Genomic DNA, 19973 nt, shown 5'->3' with positions numbered 1-19973 from the left:
TGGCACAAGCCGTATGTCTTGTACACTCGGTTAAAGAGAGGGGCAGAGCTGTCAACTGATCACCACCTGGTGGTGAGTTGGATCTGATGGTGGGGGAGGAAGCTGGACAGACTCCGTGTACCCAAGCGTATTGTGAGGATCTGTAGGGAACATTTGGCTGAGCCCCCTGTCAGAGAGATTTTCAGTCCGAGTGGACCATGTTCTCCACCTCCATTGTCAACGCGGCCCCTCAGAGCTGTGGCCGTAAAGTCTCCAGTGCATGTCAAAGCAGTAATCCCCAAACCTGGTTGTGGAGACCAGAAGTAAGGGAGGCGTCAAGCTGAAGAAGGAGTCCTACCAGGCCTGACTGGCTTGTTGGACTCCTGTGGCAGCTGACGGGCACCGGCAGGCCAAGCAATGGTTGTGGAAGCAAAAACTCGGGTCTAGGAGCAGTTTGGTGAGCCCATGGAGGAAGACTGTCGGTTGGATTCAAAGAGATTCTCAGTTTTATTAAGAGGCCCAAACATATGCAACTTGGTGCAGTTGCAGTTGCAATTATATAGCCAAAAATTAAGACAAAATTCTGGTAACTTGCAATGCAAATCAATGAGAACTTGCTTCAGTCCAGTAGTTTTATTTGTTTTACTGTTACTAATAATATAAAAGTCATTCTTAATTTTACTTTGGAAAAAATTTTTAGAGCAAAAAGACTTGTGAACCACAACCTGAAGGGGATGTTTTTAGAATTACACTAAAGGGTAATTTACTCGCTGAAAAAAGTATCAAAACTATCAGACTTTAGGCATATAGTAAATTATGTTTAACCGGTTTTGATCTTGTTGATCACTTTGAGGCCTTAGACATTTTTTGTATCAAATATGATACAGTAGGCTTTATAGGTCTGATTAAGCAGTTAATGATCATATATATGCTAAAGAGGGAGCAATAGATTGTCAGTAAAAAAAATAAATAAAAAATAAATCAAGAATGGTACATAAAAATGTTTGGTCTAGTGTCTGTCCTGCAAAGATTCATTCAACACAGTTTAACAGACTCTGTTATACTGTTCAGTGGATACTATGGATCAGACAACCCATCTAACCCTAACTTTCATTGAATGTACTGAAAGAGAAAAGAGGAGAATCTTCCAGCTTATGAAATACTGTGTTGTGTGGCAGAGAGGGGACACACGGTCGGCATCTGTGTAGCTAAGGCTCTGTGTACTGTGCATCCGGCAAAAAAAGGTAAACAGAATGCACACAAAAAGCAGAATGCTTTTGAGAGAGGCAGAAAACAGCACTGTCAGCCTGTGCTCAGCAGAACATAACACTTTGTAGTCTATTTATCAATATGACCAAGGGTCACAAAATGATGAGCACTGTCACGTTGGTGTAGTAAAAACAAAACCTCAACAGAAAATGCTCTAATAAGAACAGACAAAACACTGATTTCTTTCTGGGTGAGTATTGAAAAAGACTTTATTGTTATAGTGTGCATATTTGAACTGTTTCATATATATTTGTCACTCACAATCAAAAGGACAATTTTGTTGTACACATTATTCTGTAAGCATCATTTAGAAATACCAGAACTGCTCCGTTTACATTCATGTGGTTACATCACCCCTAGTTACAATATTTATATATTTATCAACATTACACAGCATGATATAACAGTTGACACTTTGTTTAAATTGTTTTACATTCACGTTTTATAAAGAATTTGGTACATATAATATTAGATATATAACAAAAGAATATATTTGTATCTTTATATTTCATAATCCACGTGTTGTTTGCTTCCTACCAGTGATCAAGTAAAAAAAAAAAAGAAATTATTTCAAATGATTCTACAGAAATAAAACACAAACCAACGTAACATGAGTTGATTTTGACACTTTAAAATGTTAAAACGTTTCCTTCAAGCAAAAAAGCCACAGTGAACCACAAAATGTATGCCTCATCTCAAACAAGGACAACCACATATACCACTGATCTTGACTGTTTAGAAAACCTAAGAATCCTAATCTGTTACCTATGCTCGCATAGACACATACATCCCATACAAGTCGTGAAATTCTCAAAGGGACCACATGATAATGGGATTGTACCACAAGAGCTCAATTAAATTGATTGTCAGTAAATAGATTTTCAATTTCATGGCAAACAGTATTCAATTTAAATAAGCTAACCCCTGCCTAGTGTATTGTGAACATTGTGGACATGGTCAACTAGACTATCTTGAGTTTAAAATATGATGTTCTAGGTCTTAGATATGTTGCTTTTGAATCTATAACAAGTCATTCTCTTGAAGGGGCAAAAAAGTCTCGTGTAAGGTACTCAATTTGTCATAATAATAATAATAATAATAATAATTGTTGCTCTGATCCAAGGGATGTCACAAGTAAAACTAAAAATATTGATCCATTGACTCAATACATTAAAAATCCCTCAATCTCAAAATGGGTGCTTTAGTCAAGTAGAACGTCCCTGCACTTTCCTCATGAGGATGAGTTGCTTAATGATTTGAAGTTTATGGCTAGATAAGGCACTCACACAGTGGTGTATCTGCTTTGTGAGGTGTGTCAAAAAGAAAAAAAAAGATGTGCTTGAAAAAATGCTTGGTGGACCCTTGATATAAGCCAGCTGTTGCAAAACACACCATTCTTGGGAAACAAGGTAAAAACTCACAGCTGTGCCTTATCATAAACCGTAGCAATGACTCAAAACCTCCAAATCTGTTATATAGGTGAAATATTTCTTGGAATATCAAGGGGGGTTCCATTTCTCAGTGTTACCTAAACCTCTACAACTTGCATTGTGAAATAGGGTGTGAGTTAACCTGTCACACCCACTTACTCCATATAAACACACACTGTACTTCCAAGCCATACAGAACAATATAGCTTCAGAATGATTTCCTTCTTAAACTTTCACAAACAATGACTTTTAACCATCACAAACAAAACTAGGACAAAAAAAAATATTAAAAAGTAAAATAACTTTTTATATCCAATGATCCAAATAATCCAATATATTAGGTACTTTGAGGTCTTTTGAGAGTTTGGATTAAAAACCAAAGGGTATGATTTAAAAGAAGTACAGGCACAATTTTTATTTTGCCCTACGATATACAGTGGGTATAGAAAATAATCACCCCATTTAAACCCCACTTTAAAATAATCAAAATAAAATAATTTTGTTACTCAGTGCAACGTATAACATTATATCTTTCATCAAGTGAAAGATTTAACACCAACATGTCAGAAATAAATAACCAGAAACACTGAGTTGGAAAAAGGATCACCCATCATAAAAATTTTTATGATGGGTGATCCTTTTTCCAACTCAGTGTTTCTGGTCATTGACTTTCAGCTGTGGTCATCCTGATTAGCTCAGCATGAAAAGAGCTTTCCTGGAGCATTTAAATTCTTGTAGCGCAACGGAAACAAACAATATTTTGTTTAATCACCTTTTGCTTCAGTTATAGCCTTTAGTCTGCTGGGATTTGTCTCTGTCTCTACTAACTTTGCAATATTTGCCCACTCTTCTTTGCAGAGCTGCTTAGTTTTGCTGTGTGCTTTGGGTCATTGTCATGCTGGAAGGTAAACCTTCTTCCCATTGACAACTTTCTGGCAGAGAGCAACAGATTTTCCTAAATAATTTTAGTTGTTTCTTGTCTATCCTGACAATGCTCCAGCCCCTGCTGCAGAGAAACACCCCCATAATAGAACATTACCCCCTCCATGCTTTACTGGAGGAATGCTATTATTTGGATGGTGAGTTGTATTGAATTTCTGCCAGAAATAATGTTTGGTGTAGAGGCAAAATAATTTCTCTTCTGCCTCAGAAACTTCAAAGAGCGTTTTGCTCAGTTGTGACTTGTGACTGCACGTGGCCTTTCTTGTGGAGTGGTTTTTCCTCCAGTTTTCATCCAGATTGGAGTGACGTCCTGATCCAGGGAGAGTCTGTGTTATACCAAATACATTCCTCCACTTTGACTTCACTGTGCTTCTAGGCATTGATGAAACCATTAAATTTTTTTTGTATCCTTCTCTTGACTTGGGCCTGTCCACAACTTTTATGCCGGAGATCTGTTAATGGGTGCCCATAGTTGATTGTTTGCTTCTGTTGCACTACCAAGGACTGAAATGCTCTAGGAAAGTTATTTTCATGTTGAGCTGATCAAAATGACCACATCTGTTCACAGTTGAAAGGTTTTGTGTGCCATTTGAGGAGGTGGTAAAGTACACCCCCCCCCCCCATTTTTTTGGAGATTTGTTATCTTTTACTTGGATGTTAGATGTTGCATTGAGTAAATACAGCTACATAAAACAAAAACGGTGTCTTCATTTTAAGCTGTAAAGCAACAAAATGTGACTACATGAAGGGGGGCGGGGTGGCTTATTCTTTTTCTAAACCAAAAATGTCTAGTCAACCACTGAACACATGGAGCAGACTGGACAGTACTGTGTGTGTGGTGTTGGAAAAATGAACAAAGCCAACACTTCACTCTATCCTTTTCTCTCTCACACAATATCATTTGATGGCACTTCCACCTGACCCCTTCATCAGATGGATAACCAATGTCTGAGCTGGAAAAACAAGAACAAATGTACAATAGAAAAACTGTGAGGATTTTTCACTGTGACATGTTTTTCTCTCAAAATAACTGTTGCTAAACACTACCTTTTAGTATTGTCTTACCTTGAACTGCCTGACATTACCCTCTGTCACCATGTGATATTCATGTTCTGGAGTAATGGCGTATGCTATTCTCTGCAATGGAGGACATTAAAAACAAAGATTGGTATAAAATAAACACACCGCAATAATGAACCATAAATTTAAACAAAAACCTAATTATCGGCTCAGAAACAGATGGCAATGTAGCATTTTATTCTGCATATGTTAGATTATTTCTAAAGCCATTTAAGATAGCATGCTGCTTGTGGAAAATATGAGTGTAAGCACTGAGCCAGATGTCAATAGCATGTTTCTGGCTTTGGGAAGTGACGCATTTAGAAATGAAAACATCTCTCAGTTTTAGGACCACACGGAGTCATGAAGCAGATTTACTGAGGGCATTCAATGTATGATGAGAATGAAACAAGGAATCTGTTGGAGGCAATGCTACAAGTTAACTGGAGTTAAAATGTAAGAACTGGACCTAAGAGCTATATATGAAACAGTGAGTCTGACAATTTATGTATATATCTTTTTTCTTCTCTCTTCTTCTGTTTTCAACTATAAATGTGCCTCTTGCCAATGTGTGTCTTTGTGTACCTATAGCATTAATCCATATTTTGGGGTAACATTTATAGTATTTATAACTTGCTGTAAAAACTGTCGAAATCCTTATTTAGTGTTAACTAACCTCCTTGAAGGTGCCTGGAATTATAAGCAATTTGTAGATGGCGTAGACTGGTACAAACAGCATGGAGGACAAGGCTATGGTCCAGCCCACCATATTTGACCAGCGAGGGAAAATGTAGTCATCATATCTCAGGTCGCCGGAGGTAACAATGCTGGCAATTACCGCAAGCTGCACAGAAAAAGAAGTCAGGAACTAGAAACAATAAGAGTGATTCAATATTCTGTACAAAGGAACACGTTTTGTCAGCATAAGAAAATAAATCAAGTTATTTTTACTGGTTGAAACTATTCCAATTGTATCAGCTATAATCCAAGCACAATTGACCTGCAAGCCCCCCCCCCCCCCCCCTTAGTTACTGTTGCTCAATCGGACAAACAAACGGAGTTGCTCACTGTCTTACAATGACAACCTGTCAGTGAAAACTTTTGAGGTGTTTCTGATAAATTTGGGACACAGATATACCTTCAAGTGGGACTTAAATATACAATGTAGGAATATATAAAATATATTAAAATAAGTAAAAATACAGATCACAATGCAAATGGTATAGGCCTACTTATGTTACTGTCGTCACAATCGCAATGACAACATCCCTGATCAACACCGTTCATATACTGCAGAGTAAGATTAAATTATATAAACATTTCATTATATATATATATATATATATATATATATATATATATATATAATTGTCAATTATTCCTTACTTTGTCAATTATTTGTCAATTATTTGTCAATTATTGTCAATTATTCCTTACTTAACCAGATTAATATGGAGAGACACTCTTATATACGTTTATGTGTTCTTGACTTTCACTGTGCAAGGTTCATGACGTGAAAACAGTTAGCTTTTTAGTTTTGCAAGTTAGCATAGACTCACTAACTTTGATGATTGATGTCGAATGCTTAGAGACATTTTGCTCCGTTTTGGTTGGATTTAGGAAATGGAATAAAATAAATTCCATTGGATATCCTCTCAGGATAACTGGAATTAGTGTTACGAGTGCCCTAGGCACATCATTTTTCCAGTTTTGTAGCATAAAAACCATTAAACCAATGTGAGCTTCAGATCTTTCAATGTTTCTTTATGGTGCAAATGATACTGCTCATCTGCATTTGTGGGGAGGGACTTACAGATAGGTCGATTGAGTACAAGTTTAGGTTAACCGACAAAACAGATTTAAAGTGTAATCTAGCAGTTTCACTGTTTCATTCACAAGTAAGAATGCTGGACTGACAAACTTCCAGCAGACCCTCCAGTAGATCCCTGGTTTGAAGCCCATCATGCGTTCAATGTCCTCACTAAATCTGTCCACACCTATGGTACAAAAACACACACACACACAAAAGAATAATAATAATTGGCAGCGTCTTGGCATCATTTCAAAATAAAAGTACTGAGAAAGTACCTTTCCCTGAATTGAGGCTTCTCTTAATACAATATTAATGATGATCTGAACACTGTGTACTATACTCTTACTGTACTGTACTCTGATAACCATTCAAAAGTAGCTGTGTATGCAGGATACACACTGTATGGACAAAAGTATTGGGACACCTGATTATTACACAAAAAAGGGACTTCCATTACATTGCAAGTTGGATTGGTTCACACCTTTGCAGCTTCCACTTTTCTGGTCTTTCCACAAGAATTTGGAGTGTTTCTGTGGATTTTGTGTCCATTCATCCAGTAGAGCAATTGAGAACGAGAAAGCCAATTCATTCAAAAGGTGTTTGATAGGGTTAAGGTCAGATCTATAACCAGTCAATTACACCAAACCTTGCTTTGTGTACTAGGGCAAAATCATTTTTAAAAATGAAAAGGTTCTTCCCCAAACTTGTTTCACAATGTTGGAAGCGTAGCATTTTCAAAAATGTCTCGTTAAGTATTAAGGTTTCTCTTCACTGGAAGTAAGGGGCCTAGTCCCACCCCAGAAGAACAGCCCCATACCTTTATTCCTGCTTCACTGAACTTTATAGTTTGCACAGTGCAGTGAGGCAGGTAATGTTTTCCCGACATCTGCCAAACCCAGACTTGCTCATCAGACTATCAAACAGTGAAGTGTGATTCACTTATGAGAACATGTTTCCACTGCTTCAAAGTCCAGTGGTGTTGTAACACAGTTACTGGTTTGCCACTGCAAGTATGATCAGCTGTACTTCCTGTCTCCCTGTAGCATTCTCCTATGCATCTTACATTATGGTTACTGCAGTTTATTGCTCCACAACCTTTGCTCTGCAGTCCTCATGTCTCACTGAAGCAGGACTATGGCATGTTCACCCAGATGAGCAGGGACCATGGGTATCTTCTTTTGGTGTTTTAAAGAGTCAGTAGAAAGGTCTCTTTACTGTCATAAGACTTAGGACAGTAAAGAGATCTTTCTACTGAGGAATTAATTGTCTTACGCATACAAAACTGCTAGTGTCTTAAGGACTGTTAAACAGGTGCAAATCGAATGGTACGAAATGTACTTTGGTGTACTATTACAGATTGCAGAAAACATAGATTTTTCTTGTAGAAGCAAGATTTTCAGTCAGTAGTGAGTCAGGAATGTAAGATGACCTTTAAAGAAGAATGTATGTTGTTTTATATCTGCTCACCATAGAACCAAGATACTCCAATGGCCTCAATCAGTACCCCAAACAGAATGGACGTCCCTGCAGCATACCTGTCCAACAGGGTCAACACAAAGATCCCTCCCTGTCGTGACCAAGATATGACAGACAAAACACTGCTGAATAAAGGACTTCCATTGATCAATTCATCATATCATTGCTTTTGTTAATTTGTAAGTATTCATCTATTTTGCCTGTAAAAACATCAAAATATACAGTACAATACATTCCAAAGCAAATTAAATAGGGAAATAATATAGATTTTAGTAATCTGATGTTCATAATATGAGAAGAAAATAAATATAAACAAGTATTTTCATATTGTTAAGCTGCTAAAAAAAAACAGACCCAACAGACTTACATTTGTAACGCACAGAAGGGCTATTAGGAATGTCCCAAATGCTACAGCAAATGTAAATAATTTTCTATTCCTCTTCAGGATTTTGAAGTCATCTGACAGACCAGTGATCACTGCCTCCATGCCACCCATCTAAACAGGACATTACATTAAATAAAGGAAATATGTTTTAGAACCATAGTATTTTTGTTGAAGTATCAATTATTAGTAATTGCGTTGTTTTTGTCTATTTAAATGTTATGTGAGAATAACAAGACAAGTACAAAACTTTGTACTCACAGAACTGTCAATTCCAAGAGTCAGAAGCATAATGAAAAACACTATTGCAAAAAATGTGGATCCAGGTAGAGTTGAGATTGCTTCTGGGTAGATTATAAACACCAGTCCAGCTCCTGGACACAGATATAAACAATCACCTCACAGATCAGCAAAGGGACACTGTACAACTCCAGAAAAATAAAATAATGTTTGTTAACCACAAAAGAAAGAATAGTGCATGATGTAAAACTGAGAAACGTTTGTTAAGGTTGAGTAATCCACAGATAATTAAATAAAAACAGGACAGTGAGGTTGTTGGAGTCACAGACCCTCAGTGGCCACATCCTTTATGTTGACCTGATGATGATGAGCCATATACCCCAGTACTGAGAAGATGGCAAACCCTGAGAAGAAACTGGTAATGCAGTTTATAGTGCTGGTTATAATAGCATCCCTGCAACAAAGCACAAGATAACAGTTTACAATACACCAGAAGCTTCAAAACTGCTGAGCAGAATCTATGACTTGAAAACGTTAATCCCACAGTGAGTTGATGCCAAAGCTGTGGCTAATCCCCACTGTGGATATGCTTTGAGTTCTCATTTAGACAGTTCCTGTGCAGAGGAAAGTTGAAGTCTGGCATTGTTTTTTGAAAACTTATTCCCTTGTTCTCACAATGTCTGCCAGATGCAATGACTAGACATAACAAAAGCCTAATTCATAACCAAACAATTTATACAAAAAGTAGATCCAAGAAGAAAGAATACAACAATTCATGATTTGAATCATTTCAAATTGTGTCCTAGGGTGGAACCATTCCGTGTTGTCTGTGAAGAAGCGCATAAATCTATCGGAGCAGCCATCTGCTTGCAACATATCGTCATGCCAGCCAAAAGCTGAAGAGGTGAAAAAAGCAGCTGAATATTACACTTAAATGACAGTTAAAAATAAATAATGTGAATGTATTTCAATGGCATTGACATTTTCATTGGTTTTCTTTATTTCTGTTAGAAACAAAAGCAAATATTTTGACACAACTGTAGATTTGAGGTCTTAGTAAGACATCTGTGCCCTGGAGAGCAAAAACCTGTTGGATCAGTTGGGTTCCAGCTTCAGAAGTCAACATATTGTGATGTGAAATCAACAGTGCTTACTGTAAGTCATTAACATGCTTTGGATGTGTACATTAACAATATTAATCTATTGTCATTTTACACAAGTCAACCAAAGTGGACTGTCTTTTGCCTCTTTATACCTTTGAAACACTTCATAAAAATGAAAGGAATCACCTCTTCCACTACACCCACTTCCATCTCTGGAATCAATCAAAAACTGACAAGTTGTGTCATTAATTATGAAGCGGTTAAATGCTCAGTGCACAACTGAACAAGTGTTGAAACATCTCAATCTGCAGAGACACTAGTTGACAAGAATACTGTACTATAACCTGAGAATCTTTACAGACTATTGGGATAGGGATACACAATGCCCACAAGGTGACTGCCACCTGCTGGCCCCACTAACAACTTTTTCTAACTTTGGATCTCTGGAAACAACATGCTGGTTTTCTCATGAGAACTTTAATCCATTAGCAAGCAAAGCCACAGCTTCACAGAATCACCAAACTGGAATGGCTATGGGCAAACAGATCAGGCAAAAACTGACTGATTATATGTCTTCAAGTAAGATACTGCTCACATAAGTGCCAACTAATTCCAACTGATGTAACACAAAACATCTTTTGGCATTAGTTGGTGATTGATTTTGCTGATTGAACATGTAGAATCCAGCAAAACCCGAGTCTGTCAGTGCACTGTGAATAGGCCATTAGAAAACTTACAAACTTATCAAAGATTTGTCATACCTGTAGCAGTTATTGTCAAATTTATTGTAGCTCGCAAAGGCAATGAGGACTCCAAACCCGGCTCCTAGAGAAAAGAAAATCTGAGTAGCTGCGTCAATCCATACCTGCAGCAAACAAAAATGAGTGACAATCCATCTATAAAATGAGAAGTATGTATAACTACTGTATGTATGAAGTATGCCTACAGTATATATCTGGAATTAGTTCATAAAATAGTTTGAGCCCTATTAGCATGAACTTACTTGAGGATTATTGAGCTTCTTTAGGTCAACATGGAGATATGCCCTAATTCCATTCATTGCACCAGGGAGGGTGATGCCTCGAATTAGCAACACCAGCAGCACTACGTAGGGCATAGTAGCTGTAACATACACCACCTGAACACACACTCACAAAAAAATACAAAGCCATTCAATTTTGTACAGTGCCTTGAGATTGCTTTTCAAAGACAAATGCTGTATGAACTGAGAATATTATCAATAATCACCACAGATAAAAATGTGTATGAACATTAGATTCGTCATAGACATCAAGAGCAAAAAAAAAAAAAAAAGGTTTTGCACCTTTCCAGAGGATTTGACTCCCTTCCACAGGCTGAAGCAAAGGATGAAGACAACCAAAATAAGGCAGAGGGTGAGCTCCCAGCGAGGAAGACCCAGGTCACTGATGCCTTTACTCTCATGAATGTGCAGCACTCTACGCCTGGAGGAGGAGAAATGGTACGTGAGATTAACAACTACTTCAATGGATTCTGTTCATAGACAGACTGTCTGAATAGAAATAAATGTTGAGAAATGCTCTGTTGTGTGCCTTGTTCAAAGGCTCTCCAGTAGTAAAGGAAGTGTCCTGGGTCACAGTCCTCCTGGAACCAGGAGATTCTTTGAAGGGTTTTCCTCATCAAATCATGGAACACTTATCAATGGGTCTCCAACAAATATTATTATAATGTTCTCTATTTTTAGTCGTGCTTCAAGAGCATTGTGTAAAAATATTCATCTGCACACAAAAACTTTTTGAATAAATATATGGTGCCTCTATGCAGAAGTGTGGGTGGGGGGCCTCACTGAGTTACAAACCACTGAAATTCTAGTTCGACTCTAGGGAGTATGTACAGTGGGAGTTACCTTGCCACTTGACGTCACTGCTCTTATGATACTTGGAAAAGGGGTTATGTATCAAAATAAAATTGATGTTCTCTCAAGTCAAAGTATGATAAAGCCTTGCCCCGATAACTGAAGATCCTATGAAGAATCTACAACTCAAAGCATTTAATCCACTCCAACTCTGTCTAGGGAACTGTATTTTGTTTTTATAGCACATTCTTACACCCTTTCATGTGCTTTATATGTTATGCTTACACTCACTCTCATTTTACGGCCGTTTCCACTAGACTGAAACTGATGTTTATAATATACTAACTCTAACCTAATGTTCAGAGAAACTTAAATAGATTTGAAGAAAAACATTTGGCTTTAACTAGTGTAACAATGGGAACTCAGAAACTAGAGGGCACTGGATTCCAATGTAGTGTCTGTAAATATATAATAATATAAAAATAACAAAAGAACACAGAAACAAGAAAACAGAATAAGATCATCAAACAATGCGACTGTGTAGATCTGACAAAGAACACTGGAAACACGCTGGCCTTAAAGCATATACATAAAGCCTAATTGGATATAGGAACAGGTAAGAACAATCACCAGGTACAACTACAAACAAAGAGTCCAGATAACAAAAACACACAGACACAGAACCATTACAACTAGTAAAGCCAAACCAGTATAATACTACATGTGTCACACACAAGATTTGCCAGATCCTAGATTACCCATAAAACCATTTTTCCCGCGGGTTATTGCCCCCCAAGAGGGATGACCTACAGTTTGCTTCTAACATTTAACAAGGTTGAAAAATGGTAATGACCAAAAGTTTCTCAAGCATCCAGTGATGAATATTATTGCTGGTTTCTAGCAAAATATCTGGATACACCCAGTGAAAAGAGTCTCTGTAGAATGTGATCTAAATGATTCCTGTGCTGCACCTCCCAGCGAGTTTCAAAGAGCAGAAACAGTACAGGCCATTGTTCTTATATTATAAACAAACCCCTAAAGCACTGCCAGAACATTGCTGTAGTCTTTCCTTCTGAAAGACGTATCTTGTAAAAAAGGAGAACGAATGCTGCTCTGTTGGAACATGCTTTGAGTTTAGAAGCCATGATGTGAATTAAAGCAGACTTGAGCCATGTCTATTTACTTTGAAAACAAGTTGAAAGACCCAGAATATTAACCTTAGGACAGTTGTCAAGTGACGAAGTGTCATTCTCACACGATTCCTATTTCAAATTCTGATCAGCCCAACTGATTAATCTCCCATATGAGTGATAATTCATATTTCTGTGAGAAGTTTTCAAATATGCCATAGCATAATTTGACATGACTAATGGATTAAATCGGGATCAGATGCACATGTTTGGTTTTTGCGACATTCAAACTAAGATGCTTCTATTTTAATGGAAAACTTTAAAGCTGGAGAGAGCTTGAGAATTGCTCAACTTGCTCATCAAACAGGTCATTTGGTCACGCGCTGGGAATAAGGGAATAAACGTGAGTGTGAAGTCCACAGACACATGGATGATGAAGCCATCGTGACTGAGTTAATGAAGAGAAGGAAAGCCAGACAAACCCTCAGGGCTGAAAAGACGGGAGACAATCCAGTACTGTCATCATTGCCAATAACATCATGGTGGGACCTGTCAACCCAGCCTGTCCTGCTAAAGCTTGACCTTTAATCCACTCTCTGTGACATTTCAGTTGACCGCTGGCCGTTTAACTTACCTACATACAAATCTCTTGCTTTATATCAGGCTGTCATGACAATAAATACTTTTACAAACAGCTCACTCACATTTGATTATTCATTTACTGGAATGACTTTTTTTTACTGATCCTTTAGTAAATAAAGTTTTGATGGGATCTTTAAGAATTACATATGTGCTGTCATAAAGCAAAATTGATTTTACAGATTTTAATCAATCCATTTGAATAAGAAACATTGTAAAATAAACTGTATATCCAAAAAAACGAAGAAAACCGTGACGAACAGGACTACATGTTCTACACGTTGAAGACAACAACAGTGCATTAGGGAGTTTCCATGTCATCTTTTGGCTTGCCCACAAGGAACTATTCTATATAATGTCGTTTAAAAAAAAATGTATTCAACTAAAACAGACATGACTTGACTAGTGCAGTAGACTACTGGTATAATACAACTTTCAATGTGGCTATACAATGCATCAACCTACTGTATAAAATGGCCTTTTCAACAAGCACAAAAAAACTACCTGTGGCGAGTGGGGCGGGGCCGAGAGGCGTGGGACTCGATACTGGCGGTGGGGCGCAGGTGCAGCTCATCTCCAATCACTACACCTGGCCTCACTCCTCGTTCCCACGCCTCTCGGCCCCGCCCCACTCGCCACACTACCTTTTTCACTTTTTTATAGAGGACTCATCCATCTTTTTTTCACAATATGTTAATTGTTAGATTGGAATTGTGTGGGTTACCAACCTGATCTCACGGCAATTCGTACATTTTTCACAAGGTGGCTTATTCGTACAAATTCGTACGACCATGATTTTACGATTTGCACAATTCGTATGAATTTGTACGAATGACCTACACCTAACCCCGCCCCTAAACCTAACCGTCACTGGGGTTGTATAAAATCGTACGAGTGAGGTCGTACAAATTCGTACGAATAAGCCACCTCGTAAAATAAGTACGAATTGGTCGTGAGATATCGTTGGGGCTACCTGTGGATTATTGTGATGTTTTTATCAGCTGTCTGACTCACAGTCTGATGGCATTCACTACAGAGAATCCATTGGTAAGCAAGTGATGGCATGCTAAATTTATCCAAATCGGTGCAAATAAACAAAGAAACTCATCTCCAACTTGAATGGCCTTAAGGTTAGTTATATTTCTATTCCTAAACTATTCAATTAAAGGATCCCATGCTTTGTTATTTGCCAATGAAAAAACTTGGCCATTGTGTTACATGACAAAAGTAACTGCCGAAATATATAGTCCAAAAACACACAAATAGAAACTCAAACACTCCTGGACACTTCAAAACCAGACATAATCACTCTTTTCATTCTGAGGGGAAGATTTTGAGCAGTTACAGCGGTTAGATCAGGACAGATGTGAGCACAGCCTCCTCCAATTAAATAATTACATTTGATTGGTGAGTATCTTGGCAAGCATTCCCTCTAGAGCTCTCCATACATCTGATGTCCCGTCCTTGCCAAGCTAAATCCTAACACCTATGATTTCACCATATTCTCAGCAATGTTCTTCTCTGATCCAGACAACGGCCACGGAAGAAAACTCTGATGGCAAATGGGGTCTCATCACAGCTTGCTTAACTCTGGAGCAAATTCTATTTGTTTTCATAACAGGCACCAGGATGTCCTAAAATGTGTTTGTGAAACCGCACATTCATTGTGGTTATGGACCCCTCTGGCTGACATGAGTTCAGCCTTGTTTATATTTTTAATATTTCATTTCCTTCCTTTTATTTGTGTAATTATTAAAAACAAACAAGCAATTACTTTTAATGATTAGTATTTGAAGGCACAATAAGTATGGTGAAGATCTTTGTCTTGGCTACTCAAATGATTGTATTTTGTCCTCTAAATCCTCTATTTCTGTCTTCATGACCTCAGTCTGTTGTTAAATCTGAGACTGCGTGTGATGTACAGTAACAAGATTTCAGTAATGACGGAATAATTAGATTTAGGACACCTGCTGTGTAAAACAATACAATGGAGCAGTAACGGTTCATTAGACTCAACAAACAGTGATTGACTCGAACATGTCAAAATTGGCAGAGACAGCGTAGTCAAAGGATATGTGGGTGGCACACAAGCTGATGAAATTTGCTTTGTTGAGCTTGTCATATTTCGCTTTTGTCTGGTAGTTGGTTGTTTTAGAAAGATGTGTGGCATGAAGGGTTTGTGTAAGACCAATGAACTTGACTGGGTTTTTATCAGGGGCTTCTGGATAGACAGCTGCTGGTTCAACACCACTGTCTGTGATTGGTTTCTTGCACTCCCCATCATTTTGTCTATACTGAGCAACACACTGCTTAATCTAATATTCAGTATATGGCACACCTGCTGAGCGTGTGAGTCTGCTGTATGTGTGACAGTAATGAATATCTGATAGTGCCCTTAGTGCTGTCCCATGATGGCAGGATTACTGGTGGCCGAAAACTATTAAAATAGAGCGACATGAGTGGGGAAAAGCGGAGGAAATGACAGCTTTCCACATCCCCTCACACACAGAAGACAGCTGGGGAAATGACACTTCAAAGCATTGCTGGTAGGAAACTAGTCCAAAAGAGGGTAAGAGCATAGGCGAGGGATAAAGTGAGAGGAACAGCCAAACAGATAGTGAGAACAAGAAAGCAGAGAGTACAAAAAAGTGGTAGATCACCTAGAAAGAAGGAAAAGGGGTTGAGGGTTGGATGAATTCGAATATGTATTATCTATTACATATTAGGTAGACATTTGGATGCACATCCACATTCCACGGTGATGTTAGACTCTTTAAGAGATTTCTTAATATACGAACATGCATTAGATCTGAGCAGTAAATTTAAAGAATAAAGACATGGAAACCCTAACTAGAATCTGATGACGTGTCTCTATGAATTTGTCCATAACCGGTTGTAAACAAATCATCAAGTGATGTAGGTTCTTCATTGTTCCACACATTCTTCTGATTTCCCCTGGCACGAGGAGCCAAATTTTCCCTTAGACACGGAAAAGGACTGCTTTTCTTTGAAGTGCAAGCGGCTGCCTTTCTTTCAGTCTACATCAAGAGTTTCGAGTGCTGCATACATGTTTCAGTGATTCTGACCTAATTTTGGGCACTTTTAAGCAATGTTGTTCACTTCTGATTAGCTAATCATTTCGCAGAGCAACAACAGGGTACAATTCAGTATTTACTCAATCTCATGGTGTTCCAAATCACTATACTGTACTTACCTCTGTGGAACACAAAAGAAGATATTTTAAACAGAACCTTATCATTATATTATATTCCACAGTAGAAAGAATGTCATACACATTTGGAATTAAATGAGGGTAAGTACAAATTTAATTTGTAGGTGAACATTCAGAAAAATAATTAAATAAAGATCTCAGCGGGGCTGTATCCTTTAATGTTTTTCCCTGGAACTTCTAAGCAGAAATAACTCTAAAATGTGGTAAGATGTGATTTCTACTGAGCCCCACTGGGAACACTTGTTTAGGGCCCCTGAAACTCTACACACATCTCTGAAAACAAATCCCAAACAGCGATAGCTGAATGATTGCTCCGTTAGGCGCCATATAAGCAAAACTCCAAAGGAAGCACAAAGCACTTGGTGCAAGATGACAAACTGGAACAATGTCGGAAAACGTCACCGACATTGTGAAGCATAAGGAAACACCTTACTAGTAAACAGCTGTATCATTCATAACTGATTTTATAAGTGGAAATGTTAATGTGTTTGGACACCTATAAGAGAAAATAAGTAAAAGCATTTTTTTTTATTTTTATAAACAGGATATTCATACTTTTAAGCAAATCTCAAGCGGACCACAGTCGATTAAATAGAGAGCCTATCAACTGTCTGTCTGAATTATTTTAATTGACACTAATATTGCATCAGACTTTGCATTTCCAGACATTTTCATGATACTACTGTTATAATATACAACAATTCAAGCCCAACAGCAAAGCCACAGAGCAAAAAACAATAATAAGAATAAATGTAAGACTCACTCGTAGAACTCTGCAGCGGGTGTGTTCTTGTTCTTGGCATAGGAGGTTCTGTTACCCAGGAAGGTGCCATTGATGTGCTGTGGTTCTGTGCAATTGGGGCTGTTCCACGGGTTATTACACGTGAGCCAGGGCAGCTCACTTGTCAATGAGGAGAATAAGTAATACAATGACCAAGCTATGATGACATTGTAGTAGAAGCCCACATACAAAGCTATGATGATTACAGTGTAGCCAACACCTGAGAAGAAAAGTCACAAATATTTTGTTATTACATGAGAACAAGTTTTACTTTAATGCTTCAGCATATGAAGTTAAAAGTGTGTGTACCAACTTCAAAGTCCCAACAGAGTCACTGTATAACCTATAGTTCACTGCCCCAATGAACACATTTGTTGGCTTTTGTTAGATCACTGAGTTAACCCCGTTTGTGTTTGTTGGGTCAGTGTAAAAATGAAACATCCAGAATGAGCAGTAAATTAATTAAAAGTGTTGAAATGTGTGAACCTGGTATATTTATTCTCAGCATCTTTTATGTCTTCAAATTGTGTGCATACCTTTAAATATAGGGCAGATCTTCCAAACTGTAGCTGCTCCTTCTCTGTTAAACTGACCCAAAGCAAGTTCCATGTAAAACAGGGGCATCCCAGCAATGAACAGGAACAGAACGTATGGGATCAAAAAGGCACCTGAGGAAACACATTAAACAATAGGCATTTGTCTCTGAGCAGTATCTGCTAACATAGTGAATAGTCAGTCAAAAGTGGAGTTAGATGCAGTTTGACATAACTCTTATAGTATAATCTATTCAGATATGGGAAAATTCTTCATGGTTAAACCTGTACATAGAGGTGAAATGTCAAATTAAACAAAAATTTCACATGTTACCTTCTCATGAAAGTTTCTGACCCCATGATCAGAAATCTACCTGATCCATACTATATTTGTCTTTGCTCATGAAGTATTAATACTATTGTTTTAATTTATGAATAAAAGTGGTATTTTTTACTAGGCCGCTGAATATTGTAATCAATTTAAATTAATGCATTTTGTTTTCACAAAAACAAGTTGTTCAAACCTGAGCAACATGTGAAAAAAGAGCGATAAAAAATATATTTTGTTACTCATAACATTTACAAGATAGCAAAACAACAGCCCACTGGAAGTTAATGAGTTCGCTGACACTGACATCTAGTTTATGAAAGACTACAGCACAAAGAGCTGGCAGTTTTCTAACTCTACAGTATGTGCTATTAAATTATATAAAGTTGACTGAGAAGTATATGTATTTCTTTGTTAAATATATAATAAAATAATAAAAAATATATATATTTGTAAACTATAGGGTAATTCATTTTTTACAGCTAACATTAAAAATCTATAATTTTTTAAAAATATATTTCTTAATATGTTAAGATAACAGTTATCAAATTAACAGACTTTTCTTTCATATATGCTCTCACTTATCAGCAAAAAATTGTAGATTAAACTCAAAGAATTTCTGAACCACTGAATATGTTTTAGTAACAGTTTGAGACATAATGTCTATATTTACATTGAATTTCAAAGGCGATAACAACGTGTGTAAGCTGTTCCCCCAAATAATTATATATCAAGAAGCCCACATTTTGTTCATCCGAGTTAGTATTGTAAAAAGCAGTGTAAAGGGTAACCTTCAGAATAAATGGAAAAACCGATCTTACCTCCTCCATTTTTGTAACACAGGTAGGGGAACCTCCACACATTGGCCAGGTCCACAGCGAAGCCCACGACAGAGAGCAGAAAGTCAATTTTCTTGCCCCAGATCTCCCTGACTACATCCTCATCGGAGCCGGAGGGGCAGCCGTGGGAGCTCGGAGAGTCCACGACAGAAGAGTTCGTGTACTGGACCCCATTCTGCTCCTTCACCAGGATCAGCTCAACTTCCTTTTTCTCCACGTTAAATTCATTCAGCGGCGCCACCGAGGACAGTTTGTGCTCCGGCAGGTTGTTCATCTTTGCGCGCTGGCGCTCTCGTGGCACTGAGGATGTGGTGCAAGTGTGGTGCGTGCCGCGCGCACTGACGATGATGATGCTGATGATGCTGCTGCTGAGGATGATGATGATGACGATGATGATGAATAGGAAACGCTACAGCAGTTGCCCTCCCGATGAGGTAGGTTGTCGCCCAGCTTTCATCAGCTGAAATAAATTAGGAACGAAAGTTTACTGTAAGACATTAAAGCATTCCATGCACCGCTTTTAACCAACCGAGCGCGCAAAACGATTTACAATGAATGTGCGAAAGCGGTCTGTCACGGTTAACGAGGAAAAGGAAACTTTACAGTGACAACCACTCAGTATTTTCCGTTTGACGCAACATACTTCATGGAGTAACTGTATATGCCTGCATGAAGTGTTGCTTTCCGAGTCTGTAATATATAAAGATGACTCTACTTGTCAACATGATCCGTCCCTCTTGATCCAGAAAGCGAGAGAGTGCCGCTCCTCAACAAGTTTCCTCTCCCTTTCAGCTGGAGGCTATAAGTTGTGAGCATTCAAACCAACATCCAGTTCCTCCACACGTGATATTATCTACATTATCATCAACAACCTGGTTTTCTTAATATGTTTTGAAGGTTCCTCTCCGCCCCGAATGTCACACTCATCTTCAGACACGCGGTGCGCCACCACTGGACTTTAAAA

At 38.0% G+C, this 19973-nt stretch overlaps 1 protein-coding gene and 1 long non-coding RNA gene across 2 annotated transcripts; one reads left to right on the top strand and one right to left on the bottom strand.

The window, feature by feature from the left end:
* The first annotated feature begins 1358 nt into the window (after positions 1 to 1358).
* On the top strand, positions 1359 to 8510 carry LOC113051475 (uncharacterized). Its single transcript, XR_003276899.1, has 3 exons — positions 1359 to 1438; positions 7965 to 8147; positions 8414 to 8510. It is a non-coding gene; the product is annotated as an uncharacterized LOC113051475 (long non-coding RNA).
* Positions 3314 to 19954, bottom strand: LOC113051474 (sodium-dependent noradrenaline transporter-like). Its single transcript, XM_026215247.1, has 15 exons — positions 19725 to 19954; positions 18992 to 19469; positions 17846 to 17977; positions 17292 to 17529; positions 11018 to 11156; positions 10697 to 10831; positions 10455 to 10558; positions 8920 to 9044; positions 8612 to 8724; positions 8336 to 8464; positions 7960 to 8059; positions 6576 to 6676; positions 5356 to 5523; positions 4686 to 4757; positions 3314 to 4573 (listed from the first exon to the last, which is right to left on the bottom strand). The coding sequence occupies exons 2-15, from the start codon at positions 19281 to 19283 to the stop codon at positions 4550 to 4552; spliced, it is 1872 nt and encodes a 623-aa protein (XP_026071032.1). The 5' UTR covers positions 19284 to 19469; positions 19725 to 19954; the 3' UTR covers positions 3314 to 4549.
* Positions 19955 to 19973: the final 19 nt, after the last annotated feature.

Source organism: Carassius auratus, chromosome 32, assembly GCF_003368295.1.
Source record: "Carassius auratus strain Wakin chromosome 32, ASM336829v1, whole genome shotgun sequence".
Lineage (NCBI taxonomy): Eukaryota > Metazoa > Chordata > Actinopteri > Cypriniformes > Cyprinidae > Carassius > Carassius auratus.
Note: the sequence above shows the minus strand (reverse complement) of the source record. Positions and strands in the feature narration are given on the sequence as shown.

Coding starts and splice junctions, on each gene's coding strand:
- LOC113051474 (XM_026215247.1), bottom strand. CDS start 19,283: ATGAACAACCTGCCGGAGCACAAACTGTCCTCGGTGGCGCCGCTGAAT. Junction 8,060..8,335: donor CCCTTCTGTGCGTTACAAAT/GTAAGTCTGTTG, acceptor TGGTCACGACAG/GGAGGGATCTTTGTGTTGAC. Junction 6,677..7,959: donor TGGAGTATCTTGGTTCTATG/GTGAGCAGATAT, acceptor TTTGTACCATAG/GTGTGGACAGATTTAGTGAG.